General features: G+C 38.9%; 1 protein-coding gene across 1 annotated transcript in view; it reads left to right on the forward strand.

Moving 5' to 3' along the window:
• Positions 1–15355, forward strand: part of AK9 (adenylate kinase 9) — a 204826-nt gene that overhangs the window by 146192 nt on the left and 43279 nt on the right. Inside the window, 2 exon segments of the mRNA XM_079147365.1 lie at positions 1866–2126; positions 9675–9799. Of these exon segments, the coding sequence (XP_079003491.1) occupies positions 1866–2126; positions 9675–9799 (386 nt within the window).

Genomic DNA, 15355 nt, shown 5'->3' on the forward strand with positions numbered 1-15355 from the left:
AAATGATTTTGGCATTGTGGCTGTTAAATAGTATTTAGGTAATTTGGGGGCATATCATTCTTTTTCTCTCTGAATTATTTTATTGCCATAATTCCGTAGAATGGGTAACTAAATCAAGTTGTATATATCACAATACATTGTTATTACTTTTTGATAATACCTTTGTCTTCTTAAACTGAACATATAGAACTCTTACAGATAATTCGAGCCTCAGTTACATGGTGTCCACAGGGACTATTGAAGTATGTGGATCGTTGTGCCTAAAAATCCTCAATCTACTGGTGTTAAGGGTAATTTAAGAACTTATGGCTACTTTTCTTCCTTGGTTGTTGCTTTTGGTAGTCATTTCCTCTTAGTCTGATTTGCTGAACTATTGCCTTGTTTTACGAAAATTCATGTGGGTACAATCCTGAAACCCTGGAGGTGATTCCACAGTTCTGCAAAGCTTAAAATGCATTGGGTTCACCAGGAACATTGTCCTTCACTACCAACCTACCTCAATATCCTCTGGGTGCCAGAAAGCCCTAGTTGCCAGGGGTTTGACCTATGGATAAGTAAAGTGTTATTGTTACTGAAAGTTCAGTCCTCATCCCGGATGCCAATCCAATAACAAGGACATGATTTTCACAAAATTGAAAAAAGAAGTTTTATTGCTTTGGTAGCAAAGGAGAAACACAGGGGAATCCTGTCCCAAAGGCTGCCATTCTTCCCATCAGCAGGAATGGGGCTTTTAAAGAGGTGATTCAAGGCTACATTCCATGGGTTCTCTGTTGGAGTTGTAATTCACTTGTTAATTTGGGAAACAGTCATTTCTGAGATCTTCTGGCACCATCCCCAAAGTCTGGAATACTTCTTATGGTGGGTGTGTTCTCAAGGACAGATAAATCTGCCTAACATGGGTAAGAAAGGTAATCCAGTTTCCCCTGATATTTAGGAGGGAGAGAAATTGGGAAGAAGCTGGGAGAGAGGAAGAGAAAGAAACATGTCCATTTAAAAAATAAGTTGCAGTGGCAGAACAGCAAGTGTTATATTCAAAACATAAAGTGGACCACTATTACATTACTCCAGTAATTTGATCACTGGGGATTTAAAATGTGATTCCAAAGTTTAGTGTGAGGCTAGACCTACATTATTTCATACCATCCTATTTTCATTATTCATCATTCTGTGTTTTATTATTTTTTCAAATGATGCACCTGATGGCTAATCTATATAACCATGGGTTCTCTGACTTTAGACTTCCTCATCTCAGTATGAAGATAATAGGAATAGTGGAGAGAGGACTTGAATGTTTCATTATTAATAGGCTCAGTTTTTTGGTTTTGTTTTTTTGTTTTTTGTTTTTTGGTGTCAGGGGCACTCGACCGCTTAGCCACATCCCCAACCCTATTTTGTTTTTCTTATTTAGAGACAGGGTCTCACTGAATTGCTGAGTACCTCACTTTTGGTGAGGCTGACTTTGAACCCACACTCCTCCTGCCTCAGCCTCCTGAGTCACTGAGACTACAGGCACGTGCCACCACACCTGGCTGGTAGAGAGATTTTTTTAAAACCATCATAAGAAAGTATCTTTCTATTCTTTGTTAATGTTAGAACTTCTAAAAAAAAACTAATTTTATTTTATTAAATGCTTATTGGCAAACTATATCAAGATGATCTTATAGTTGTTGATACTTCCTCTGAGGACCATTGTTGACACAGTAAATTATGCCAGTTGATACTCTAATGTCTACACAGCTTTGAGTTTATAAAGTGATGATTCTTACCAGGCTTAGGGAAAGCAGTTAATAAGCCTTTTTAAAATTTCTCAAAACTTCTTCATTCTCCCTCTGCCCTACCCCTCCCTGGCCCACCCCCTGTGGCAGGCTCCTCCACCAAGAATATGCCTTATGGGCCCCCATGGCTCTGGCAAAACTGTGTGTGGAAGACAGTTAGCAGAAAAATTTGGCATTTTTCACATTCAGTTTGATGAAGTTCTTCAAGAAAAATTGCTCCTCAAAACTGAAAGGAAATTTGGACCTGAATATGAGGAAGATTCTGAGGAAGAACAAGTTGCAAAACAAGAACTTGAAGAACTTGCAGTTCAGGCCAATGTTAAAATTGAGGATGAAAATGCAAAGAAGCAGGTAACCCTGTTCACTCCTTTGCCGATAGCTGGACTTACTGGTGTTACTTTGGGGATATAGTATCTGAAGTAGTACAAACTCTCTATATAAAGTTCTTAAGAAAAAGAACTGGCCCATAAATGTCATTTAAAAGTCAACCACTCCCCCAACAATGTCAGATAAGATCTTATTGCTTATCTGGAATATAAAATACTGATTTATATGACTCCCATAAAAATCAGAAAATTTTCCTTGACTAGACTGTTGCATAGCATTTATTTGGGATTATGTTCTTTGATATGTCTGACCTATAGTATAAGGTTTTCCACTATTGTGTTCTCTGTTTTCTATCAAATAGCATAAAAATCTGCCCCAGTACCAACAGAAATCTCAAAATATTAATTTGCAATGATGCCTAGAAAGAAAGTTTGTGTGTATCTTTTAGATGGCTTCTGTGTGAGGTTATTAAAAAAAAAAAGTCCTTAATTCCATCTCAGTTTCTAACTATTTCTGACATGGCTAGACCATTTTCTCCTCAAATGAGCCCCCATCAAGGGACCCAGGTTTGGGTATGTATAACACTTGAACAGGGTTGGATAGGGATGTGTGCTATCCTGATAAGTGTTACAGAAAGCTCAGTCCTTGTTCCTGACGCCATTCCAATAACAAGGACACAGTTTTGAGAAAAAGGAAAAGGAAGGTTTATTGCTTTGCTAGCAAAGGAGAAACACAGGGGACTCCTGTCCCAGAGACTATGATTCTGCTCATGGGAGAACAAGATTTTTCTAAAAAAGGTGATTCAAAGGCTACCTTCCACATGTTCTCTGTTGGAGTTGGAGTTGTAATTCACTTGTTAATTTGGGAGATAGTCTGGATTACTTCATTCCTTTGGTGGGTGTGTACTCAAGGACAGATAAATCTGCTAAAATGGGTAAGAAAAGTTATCCTATTTCCCCTGAGATTATGGATGGGGAGAAATTAGGGAGGAGCAGGGAGAGAGGACGAGAAAGAAGCGTGTCCATTTTAAAATTAAGTTGCAATGGCAGAGCAGCAAGGGCTATTTTCAAAGCATAAAGTGGACCACTGTTACATAGGTATGGCACACCTTCAAACATACCTGTTAAATGTTTTCCACCTATATTGCAGAGAATCAGAGAAGCTGATATTATATTAATTTTAAAAAGTATATTGATCCATATTTTTAAATTTCCTGGGTCTAAATTTTTTAATGCAACCAAATATTTTCTGCTTTTCTATAGTTGTTCTGTTCTCTTTTGCTGTTTTCTGAATCTTTTGACTTCTAAGGAGCCTTACTGAGGGATTTTCTTTTTAGATAATAAAATTAAATCCTACCTCCTGGTAGTCAGCAGTTTGTCCTGTCATGGGAAAAGATATGTCTCTGGAGAAGGGTTCAAGGAGTTTCCAGAGGAGAGAGGGAACTAAACTCAGGGCCAACAGGGTTCTTGGCATAGTGACAGAAAAGGATTTCAGCACAAGCTTGACAAAGGCATAGACAGAGGTTTATTTGGGAAGGTAGATACATAATCAAGGGAAAATGTGGGCTGTCTCCAGAGTGAGAAGCAGCCCTGACTTGGGCTGGAGATCCAATATTTCTAGAAGGGCTATATTAGGGGCTGAAATGGAGATGGATCCAGGGTGGAGCTACACAATTTCATGCCAGTTTTCCCCTGCACTTACACATTTCCATTATTTTACAAGGGCATGTTGCTCAAGATTTACGTCTTAATGGCTTGTGTTTCCTTTTAAGGTTCAGTTTTTCTTTCTCTTTATCCTAAATCCCTATCTCAAGTCGTTACTCATTTTCAGATTGTGGGACAACAAAAGCACTCAACAAAAGCAGTTTCATTCTAGAAAGAACTATCCAGTCAACGATAATCTTACAACATGAAGAGTTGATTTGAGTTCATTCTCGCAATATTTTCTATTTGTTATTATGGTATTGTAATCCCCTTTATAGATTGTATTTCTGATGTCTCCCTGATCAGGATCTCAATTGGAGAGATAACATTGTATGATTATAGGATAGATGGGGAAAAAATCAGTTAAGCCGTAGACATGTGAGGAAAACTGAACAATGTTTTTGCAACAAGTGATGAATTATAATCTGAAGTCATATGGAAATTAATCATGTTATGACTAGTAACTCCTCTTAGCTATAGTAAATGGTATTTACTACTTAAAATCATGTCAAATATTAGCATAAAGAAAAGAGCTCAAGAGCAGAGAAAGGAACATTGCAGAATAGTGTGAGGCAACATTTCTCTTAGCTCTGCTACCCAGAACTCAAACAGTGGGAATACCACATCTCCCCGAGGCTTAGAATGAAAAATTCTGAGACTGGAGGAGCAGTCCACCCTAGCTGAACCACAGACTGCTTGTCTCATTAATTGAATTTGTAAAACAAAAACCTCTCCACTGGAGTTTATCAATCATCCTCCATCCAGGAGATATGTTGGGACTGTAGCATGGCAAAGCCTACAGAAACTGAAACCCAGGTCTACGAGTTTGCAGCTAGTCTGTGTGGTCCTCTCTGAACCCAGCAGTTCTGTGGAAAATCAGAAACTGGGAGTGATTCACCTGGGGGAACACAGCTTAGAGAGGCTGAAGAGAGCTGGGAGTTCTCCTCAGCTCCGCAACTCCTGAAGCACATGGGGGACTGACGGGGCTGGCTACAGTGGGTGGGGAGTTTGGAAGAGGGTGTGAGAGCATCTTGCTCTTGGCTCATACAGCCAGCTGGTCCAGCACCCACCACATTCTGGAGCCCACTCTGGCAGGCACTCACCAGATCCCAGCAGCAGCCTGGTCCCTGACTCCCTCCCCAGTCCAGAATTCATGGATCCCCTGGACCCGCCAGGTCCAATATCAATCTGGCATCCCACACAGTCCTCCAGCTCCCCCATCCCCAGTATCCCAATCCCTCCCTAGCCCCCAATCCAGCCCATGGCTCACAGCTAGACAGCTGGCCTGCAGATCTCAGCACCTGGTCTTGATCTGCCCAATACAGAACAGTTCTCTGGATTGGTGCACAAGTCCCCGTGCCCCAGTGTTCAGGACCACCTGGGAAACAAGTGCCTGACCTGGTATTTGAAAAGGCAGGAGTGAGAGAGATCAAATTTGGAGACTAAATCAGAGTCCAGGAATTGTGGGGTCTTCAGGCAACATAAGGGGCCAAGAGCAGACCCCTACACCACACAAGTGGAACCCACAGGAGATTCCCAGGGTGCAATCTTCCAACATGGACTTGCAATTGTCTTCATATATTTTGTCTTCACCATCCTGATGATGGAACAACTATCAAACTCGAAACAACCCTGCCTATCAGCTGAGAAGGGAAGTTGATAAACTTTTGAACTCCAACAGAACACTTATTCAATTTTACATTGAGGTCTTTTTTTTCTTTTCCTTCATTTTTCCTCTCTCACATCTCTACCATTTTAGAAGCCAAGTATTTTCATGCATCAGTTTATTGAGGACTGGGGTGTCTGAATAGTATATTACAGTTTTGTTGTGAATTTTTTATTTTTACTTTATATATATATATATATATATATAAATATATATATATATATGTGTAATTTTTTTTGTGGTGCTGGGGATTGAACCCAGGGCTTTGTGCATGTGAGGAAAAAACTCTACCAACTGAGCTATATCCCCAGTCCTATATTTTTATATATACTTTGTATATACTTTTACTTTATAGATATTTTTCCTCTCACTTATGTTTCCCTTGATTCTCTCTTTTCTGCTGTTCACAGCCAACCTCTATTAATTCCTCTTTCACTCTTCCTATAATTTTTTACTTCTTTATTCTCTCCTTCTTCCTCAGAAACATCACATCCTACACTTCTGTTATGTCTTTGTTCACGATTTGAAATTGTAAACCCTTTTGCAAATTTACTGTTTATATTTTAGACAATAATTGAAAAACCATTTTTATGCCACAAAGCAACTCTTAGCAAATATGAAAAAATAGAGGTAATAACCTGCATCCCATCCAATCATAATGGAATAAAATTAAAAATCAAGGATAAAATTTTAAAAAGCTACTCTAACACCTGGAGACTAAATAATATACTATTGAATGATGAATGGATAGCCAAAGAAATCAGGGAGGAGATAAAATTCTTAGAGGTAAATGAGAACATCAACACAACATTTCATAATCTCTGGGACACTATGAAAGCAGTACTAAAAGGAAAGTTCATTGCATCGAGCTCATTCATTAAAAGAACAAAAAGTCAACAAATAAATGACTTAACATTACACCATGAAGCCCTAGAAAAAGAACAGATCAACATCAAAAATAGTAGACTACAGGAAATAATTAAAATCAGAGCTGAAATCAATGAAACTGAAACAAAAGAAACAATAGAAAAAATTGACAAAACAAAAAGTTGGTTCTTTGAAAAAAATCAGCAAAATTCATAGACCCTTAGCCATGCTAATTAAAAAAAAAAGAGAGAGAGAAACTCAAATTACTAAAATTCATGATGAAAAAGGGAATATCATGACAGACACTACTGAAATACAGAAGATAATCAGAAAATTTATACTCCAACAAAATAGAAAAATCTCAAATACATTGACAAATTTCTAAAGACATATGACCTACCCAAAGTGAATACACAATTTAAACAGAGCAATTTCAAGCAAGGAAATAGAAGATGACATCAAAAACCTGCCAACCAAGAAAAGCCCAGGAATAGAAGAATTCTCAATCGAGTTCTACAAGACCTTCAAAGAAAAACTAATACCAGTACTCCTCAAATTATTCCATGAAATAGAAAAGGAGGGAACCCTCCCAAACTCATTCTATGAGGCTAGTATCACCTGATACCAAAACCAGACAAAGACACATCAAGGAAAGCAAATTTCACACCAATATTCCTGATGAACATAGATGCAAAAATTCTCAATAAAATTCTGATAAATTACATACAAAAATGTATTAAAAAGATAGTGCACCATGATCAGGCAGGGTTCATCCCAGAGATGCAAGGATAGTTCAACACATGGAATTCAATAATTGTGATTCATCAAACCAATAGACTTAAAGATAAGAATCATATGTTTATCTCCATAGATGCAGAAAAAGCATTTGACAAAATACAGCACCACTTCATGTTTAAAACACTAGAAAAAATAAAGATAGTAGGAACATACCTCAACATTATAAAAGTTATCTATGGTAAGCCCAAGACCAACATCATTCTAAATGGAGAAAAATTGAAATCATTGCCTCTAAAAATTGGAACAAAATGAGGATACTCTCTGTCACCACTTCTATTCAACATCATCCTTGAAACTCTAACCAGAGCAATTAGACAGACAAAAGATATTAAAGGAATACCAGTTGAAAAAGAAGAACTCAAACTAGCACTGTTTGCCTATGACATAATGCTATATTAGAAGACCCAAAAAATTCCACCAGAAAACTTCTAAAACTAATAAACAAGTTCAGCAAAGTAGCAGGATATAAAATCAACATCCATAAATGAAATATGTTCCTGAATATCAGTGATGAACAAACTGAAAGAGAAGAAAAATTGGGAAAACCACCCCATTCACAATATCCTCAAAAAAATAAAAAATAAAATAAAAACTTGGGAATCAATCTCACAAAAGAAGTGAAAGACCTCTACAAGGAAAACTACAGAACACTAAAGAAAGAAATCGAAGAAGACTTAGAAGATGAAAAGATCTCCCATGCTGTTGGATAGGCAGAATTAATAATGTCAAAATGGCCATACTATCAAAAATGTGACACAGATTCAATGCAATTCCTATTAAAATTCCAATGACATTCTTCATAGAAATAGATAAAGCAATCATAAAATTCATTTGGAAAAATACTCTTATTTCTCAGAATTGCCAAGGCAATACTTAGCAAAAAGAATGAAGCAGGAGGCATCACAATACCACACTTTATACTACAGAGCTATAGGAACAAAAATGTCCTGGTATTGGCACCAATACAGATACATAGACCGAAGGTACAGAAGAGAAGACACGGAGACAAACCCACATAAATACAGTTATCTCATATTAGGCAAAGGTGCCAAAAATATACATTGTAGAAAAGATAGCCTATTCAAAAAATGGTGCTAGGGAAAACTAGAAATTCATATGTGACAAATTGAAATTAAACCTCTATCTCTAACACTGCACAAAACACAACCCAAAGTGGACAAGGACTTATTCCCTTGAACAGAGACCCTGCACCTAATAGAAGCAAAAGTAGGCCCAAATCTCCACCGTGTTGGCTTAGGTACTGACTTCCTTAACAAGACTCCTAAAGTGCAAGAAATAAAACCAAGAATCAATAAATGGGATGGATTTAAACTCAAAAGTTTCTTCTCAGCAAAGAGACAATCAATAACATGAAGAGAGAACCTATCGAATGGAAGAAAATCTTTACCACCTGCACCTCAGGTAGAGCATTCATCTCCAGGATATGTAGAGAACTCAGAAAACTCAATGCCAAAAACACAAATACCTAATCAATAAATGGGCTAAGGAACTGAACAGATACTTCACAGAAGAAATACAATGATCAACAAATATATGAAAAAATGTTCATCATCTCTAGCAATTAGAGAAATGCAAATCAAAACTACTCTAAGATTTCATCTCACTCTAGTCAGAATGGCAATTATCAAGAATATAAGCAACAATAAATGTTGGTAAGGATGTGCAGGAAAAGGTATACTCATACGTCGCTGGTAGGACTGCAAATTGGTACAGCCACTCTGGAAAGCAGTATGAAGATTCATCAGAAAACTTAGAATGGAACCACCATTTGACCCAACTATCCTACTCCTTGATTTGTACTCACAGGACTTAAAATCAGCATACTACAGTGATGCAGCCACATCAATATTTATAGCAGCTCAATTCACAATAGCAAAACTATGGAACCAATCAAGATGCCCTTCAAGAGATGAAAATGTGATATATATATCACATTTATATACAATGGAATATTACTCATTCTTAAAGAAGAATGAAATAACGGCATTTCCAGGTAAATAAACGGAACTGGAGAATATTGTGCTAAGAAAAATAAACCAATCCCAAAGAACCAAAGGCCAAATGTTTTCTCTGATGTGTGGATGCTAATTCATAATTGGGGGGACTAGGGAAGAATAGAAGTACTTTGGATTAGACAGAAGGGAGTAAAGGGAGGGGAAGGGGGTTTTGGGAGTAGGAAGAATAGTAGATTGAATGGAACATTATTACCCTGTGTGCATATATATTTACACAACCAGTGTGATTCTACATCATGTGCAACCAGAAGAATGAGAAGTTATACTCCATTTATGTATGATAGTGCATTCTATTGTCATGTGTGCCTAATTAGAACACATAATAAATAAATAAAGAAACTTTAAAAAGAAGAGAGCTCAAAATTTTGAATGTTTACAAGCAAAAGAATAATAAAAGACATCAGAGAAAAATTAGGTCTAATCCTAATCAAATATGTACTATAATAGTATTCATTAATGTATAGTTAAAAAACTTGTTTTATTTTCTGATTTTTGTCTGTAGCCTCCAGAAGTACAACTTACAGAAGAAGAAGAAGCAATCAAGACAAGTCTAGTGGAAAGCGAGCCATTGTCTCCTGAAATTCTTGAAGTCATTCTTTCTGAATGGTGGTTTAAAGAACCAATCCGGTATCTTAATATATGTAGAATTATGCATTTATTGATTTTTATTTCCTTCATTCCTAAAGGTGAATTGCAGTATGACAGAAATTTAAGAATTTTTCTCTGTATATTCATGTAAATTCTTACTTGGGCTACACATTAAAAGCATCAGTGGAGTTTTGAAAAATATTGATGCCAGGATCTCCTACCCTAAAACAATCTAATCAGAGTGTCAGGGAAGGAGAATGGGGCCTGGGCCTTGGTGTCTCCAGTGCTGCCCACAGCATTCTAGTGCCCAGTTGTAGTTGTGAACCTTCTAAGCCCATGTATTGTGCTGGACTCTTTCCCAGTAGCCTTTTAACAATTTAGTTAAGACCTCTTCACTGTCCAGAGCATTATCCCTTTACCAGTGCCAGGCAGGGCCAATTTCCAGGTCCTCAGACTTCAAAACTTCACCTGAATTTCCAAACCAGAAACTCTTGCCTTAATATCCACCAGAAGAGAATGAAATGATATTCACAATACTGATGATAGCATACGTGTATTTGCAATTTACTAAGTACCCAGGGACTGTTTGACTATATTTTATTCAAGTTAATATACTTAATCCTTACAGTAATTCTATGGTATAGAAACTTTTATTATCTCATTTTGGAAATAAGAAAATTGAATCATAGAGAAATTAGATAACTGGTTAGCTCCATTGTTTCTCTTAGGTCTCTAAACACTCTTTCACCTAGTCCCTGAAAGAAAGGAGTGAGTGGGATTGTTAGTCATTGATTTTTTTTTTCACATTTCTTGTTCCTTAAATTAGATCAATAGTTATAGGAGGGCTGGGGATATAGCTCAGTTGGTAGAGTGCTTCTCTTGCAAGTACAAAGGCCCTGGGTTCAATCCCCAGCACTGCAAAAAAAAAAAAAAAAAAAAAAAAAAAAAAATAGTTATAGGAAACAAGCAGGTTACCTGCAGGTTCATAATAATGAGTTACTTTTCATTAATTTAGTTCCTGATCTCATACAATACATTAACATATTTATCTCGGTTTATAGAGGTATATGTAGACAGAGACAGAAATTGAAATTTTTAAAGTGAAAAAAGTATAAAAGCTTAAATAAAATAGCTGAGTATCATGCAACCATTAAAATATATTATAATGAATAATTTGTAATAGCATGTGATGTTAAGTTTAAAAAGAAGATGCAGTTGGGCATGGTGGCTCACACTTGTAATCCCAGTGGCTCAGAAGACTGAGACAAAAGGATGGCAAGTTTGAGAACATCCTCAGCAACTTAGGGAGGCCCTGTGCAACTTAGTGAGACCCTGTCTCAAAATAAATCATGGGAAAAGGTGTGGCGATATGGCTTAGTGGTTAAGCACCTCTGGGTTCAATCCCTGGTACTAAAAATGGAGGAGGAAGAAAAGGAAGAAGAGGAAGAAGCGGAGGAAGGAGAAGGAGGAGAGGAAGAAGAAGAAAGCAAAACTACATATAATCTAATAGAGAGATGGACTCATGAAGAAACAACTGGAAAGAAAGAAAATGGCAGTAACCTCTAGGATACAGGATTATGGATAATTTTGTCTTTTTTTATGCTTTTCTCTATTTTCCAACTTGTCCATGGTAAAATTTGTTGCTTTTGTAGTCAGGGGAAAAAAAAAAAAAAAACTCCATTGTAAAAAGGCTATTGCATTAGTCCTGGAGAGCTACACTAAGGACTGAACTACATAGTAATAGAAGAAATGGCAGTATGAATGCAGAGGAGGTGTGCCAGGACTTAGCAGTTATATAGAAGGAGCAGGAAGGAGTTAGAGACCCAAACGCCTCTGAGGACTGGTGAGTCTGAGGGAAAGTCGTTTGGAAGGGTAATAATAAGAATTTTTGATGTATGATTCTTATGTCATTTCTGAAGGGCATTTGGATAAAGAAACTAAGCAGTTCTTAGAAAAATCTGAATTAAAACTCAGAAAGGAGTTGGGGTATAGAGGTAAAGACTTGAAAATCATTGACAAAGAAGTAACAGTGGAACACATAGGAATGAAATTGTTTCTCCTAGAGGAGACTAGACTGGAGGCATCTCTGAAGAAAAAGACACATATATTATGGCCAATATATACAAAGATGTCTACCTAATAAGAAAGGAAAATTACTGTGTACACCCATAGAAATGAAAAGTTGTACCCCATTTGTGTACAATGAATCAAAATGTAGTCTGTAAAAATTTAAAAAAAAAATTTAAATACTTAAAAAAAGAAAGGGAAATTAACATTTTAGAATTAACATCTTTTAAAACTTTTTTTAGTTGTAGATGGACACAATACCTTTATTTTATTTATTTATTTTCACTTGGTACTGAGGGATCAAACCCAGTGCCTCAACCTGGTAGGCAAGTGCTCTACCACTGAGCCACAACCCCAGCCCCAAGGATTACGATCTTTGAAGGCTGACACTGTCAGTCATTCCTAAAAGTTTTGGTAAGAATACATGTATTGGGCTGGGGAGATAGCTCAGTTGGTAGAGGGCTTGCCTTGCAAGCACTAAGGCCCTGGGTTCGATCCCAGCACCACAAGAAAAAAAAAAAAAAAAAAGAATATATGTATTTAAATTTAAATACTTAAACCAAATTTTAGATAAGCAAGATAATTTCTCACTTCACAGGGGACCAATATTGTCTTTCTCAACTAAAAAGAGACAATTTCTCAAAGCCTGATTGTTTTATAATTACTCCCTAAAGAAAGTACATTCACATTCCAGTAATTTTCATGATCCTTAAAGTTTCATCATACTTGGGCAAATTTGACAACCCTATATGAATAGGTTTCATCTTACACATAAAAGCCAGGATACATACAGCAATAACAATCACTAGCAACAAGGACATTCCGGAAGAAAGGTCTGAATTGTCTCATCAGAAGGAGAAGTACGCGCTCAGCACAGCGCTGGGACTCGGAGCCACCACTGGGGCTCCGGAGGCTGCATAGGGGAGGAGCGGCGAGGAGAGCTGTGTGGACTCAGGACACCGGGGCCTGCCCTGAGGAGGAGGAGGAGGAGCGTGGCCGCTTGGATTCGGAGTGACTGCACCAGAGCTACAGGCGGTTGCCAGAGGAGAAGCTGCGCGGCAAGCTGTTTGGATTCAGACCATTTCTGAACACCGGGGCCTGCCCAGAGGAGGAGGAGGAGGAGCGTGGCCGCTTGGATTCGGAGTGACTGCACCAGAGCTACAGGCGGTTGCCAGAGGAGAAGCTGCGCGGCAAGCTGTTTGGATTCAGACCATTTCTGAACACCGGGGCCTGCCCAGAGGAGGAGGAGGAGGAGGAGGAGGAAGAGGAGGAGTGCGGCAGGGCGTTTGGACTCGCAGTGACTGCATTGGAGCTCCAGGCGGCTGCTCAGAGGAGAAGGCGAGTGCTGAGTTGTTTGGACTTAAACCGACCGCTCCTGAACACAGGGGGGCTGCCTGGAGGAGAAGCGCGGTGGATCGCTTGGTCTCCAGTGGCCGCACCAGAGCTCCGGGCGGCTGCCCAGAGGACGCGTGCAGCAGGTCACGTGAATTCAGAGCCACTCAGAGTGACCGCTCCTGAACACCCAGGGGGTTACCTGGAGGAGGAGGAGGAACAGGAAGGGTCATTTTGACTCGGAGTGATTGATTGCCCCGGGCTACGGGTGGTCGGTGGGAGGAGGAGGCACACAGTGAGTTGCTTGGACTCCTAGTGACCGCACCAGAATACTGGGCGGCTGTCTGGAGGAAGAGGCGTGCGGCGGGTCTCTGGGACTCAGAGCGATTGTACGGGGCCCCAGGTGGCTGCTCAGAGGAGGGGCCGCATAGCCAGGCAATTAGGTGCAGAGCAGGGTCCCAGGATCTAGGAGGCTTCTTGGTGGAAGAGCCACACAGAGACAGGCTTAGGGGCGGAGCGAAGGTTCCAGGCCTGCGGGCAGATTCTCTGAGGAAGGGCAGCCAAAGGAGATTCATCTGCGAAGGGTGAGGCTCCCAGGCCCAGGAGGTAGGGCCGGGCCCCTGGGAACTTTGCAGAGGAAGGCAGCCCAGCCCAGGTGGTAGCTGTAAATTGAGGGGAACCTCTAGGAGGGAACTGACCAGCGAGACCTCCCCACCAGGTGAGTCTTCCCTGCTGGGTGAGGTTTCCCCACAAGGACGGTAAAACCAGAGACACAGGCCCAAACAGGCCTTGCCTCAGCCCGCAGCCTAGTTCCCCTTGGGAGGACCATTGGTCAACAAGTGGAGGCACCTCTGCCCACTAGCAGGGAATATACCCCACCTGAAGGCCACCACTCCTAGAGAGGCAGATTCCTTGTGGAGCACCGCATTATCAACTTCCTCCAAGACTTCAGCCTACTGAAGGCTAAAAGGGGATATATATAGAAATCTTCAGGGACATTGTAAGTCAATAAAGGAAATCTGCAATATCTCAGCGGTCCACTTATACCTGAACAATATGAGAAAACAAGGAAAGAAAATGCTGCAAACAAATCTAGATGTTACATCAATAAAACCCAATGACAGCGTGGCAGAAGAAATGACAGAAAGGAGTTCAGATTGTACATAATTAAAATGATCAGGGAAGCAAACGATGAGATGAAAGAGCAAATGCAGGCATTGAATGATCGCACCAATCGAAAGTTAAAAGAGCAAATACAGGAAGCAAAAGATCATTTCAATAAAGAGTTAGAGATATTGAAAAAAAAACAAACAGAAATCCTTGACATGAAGGAAACAATAAACCAAATTAAGAACTCCATAGAAAGCATATCCAGTAGGATAGAACACCTGGAAGACAGAACCTCAGACATTGAAGACAAAATATTTAACCTTGAAAACAAAGTTGAACAAACAGAGAAGATGGTAAGAAATCATGAACAGAATCTACAAGAACTATGGGATATCATGAAAAGGCCAAATTTAAGAATTATTGGGATTGAGGAAGGCTTAGAGAAACAAACCAAAGGAATGAACAATCTATTCAATGAAATAATATCAGAAAATTTCCCAAATCTGAAGAATGAAATGGAAAATCAAGTTCAAGAGGCTTATAGGACTCCAAATACACAAAATTACAACAGACCCACACCAAGGCACATTATAATGAAAATGCCTAACATACAAAATAAAGACAGAATTATAAAGGCTGTGAGAGAAAAGAACCAAATTACATTCAGGGGGAAACCAATACGGATATCAGCAGATTTTTCAATCCAGACCCTAAAAGCTAGAAGGGCCTGGAACAACATTTTTCAAGCCCTGAAAGAAAATGGATGCCAACCAAGAAATCTTATACCCAGTAAAACTTACCTTCAAATTTGATGATAAAATAAAATCCTTCCATGATAAACAAAAGCTAAAAGAATTTACAAAAACAAAGCCAGCATTATAGAACATTCTCAGCAAAATATTCCATGAGGAAGATATGAAAAACAAAGAAGCAAATCAGCAAAGGGAGGAATTATCCTAAAGGAATTGTCAAATAAAGGAGGAGCCAAGTTCTGTCAAACAAATAAATAAATAAAATTTAAAAAATGAACCAAATGACCGGGAAACCAAATCATATCTCAATAATAACCCTGAATGTTAATGGCCT

The sequence above is a fragment of the Sciurus vulgaris genome, assembly GCF_902686455.1.
Source record: "Sciurus vulgaris genome assembly, chromosome: 7".
Taxonomy (NCBI): domain Eukaryota; kingdom Metazoa; phylum Chordata; class Mammalia; order Rodentia; family Sciuridae; genus Sciurus; species Sciurus vulgaris.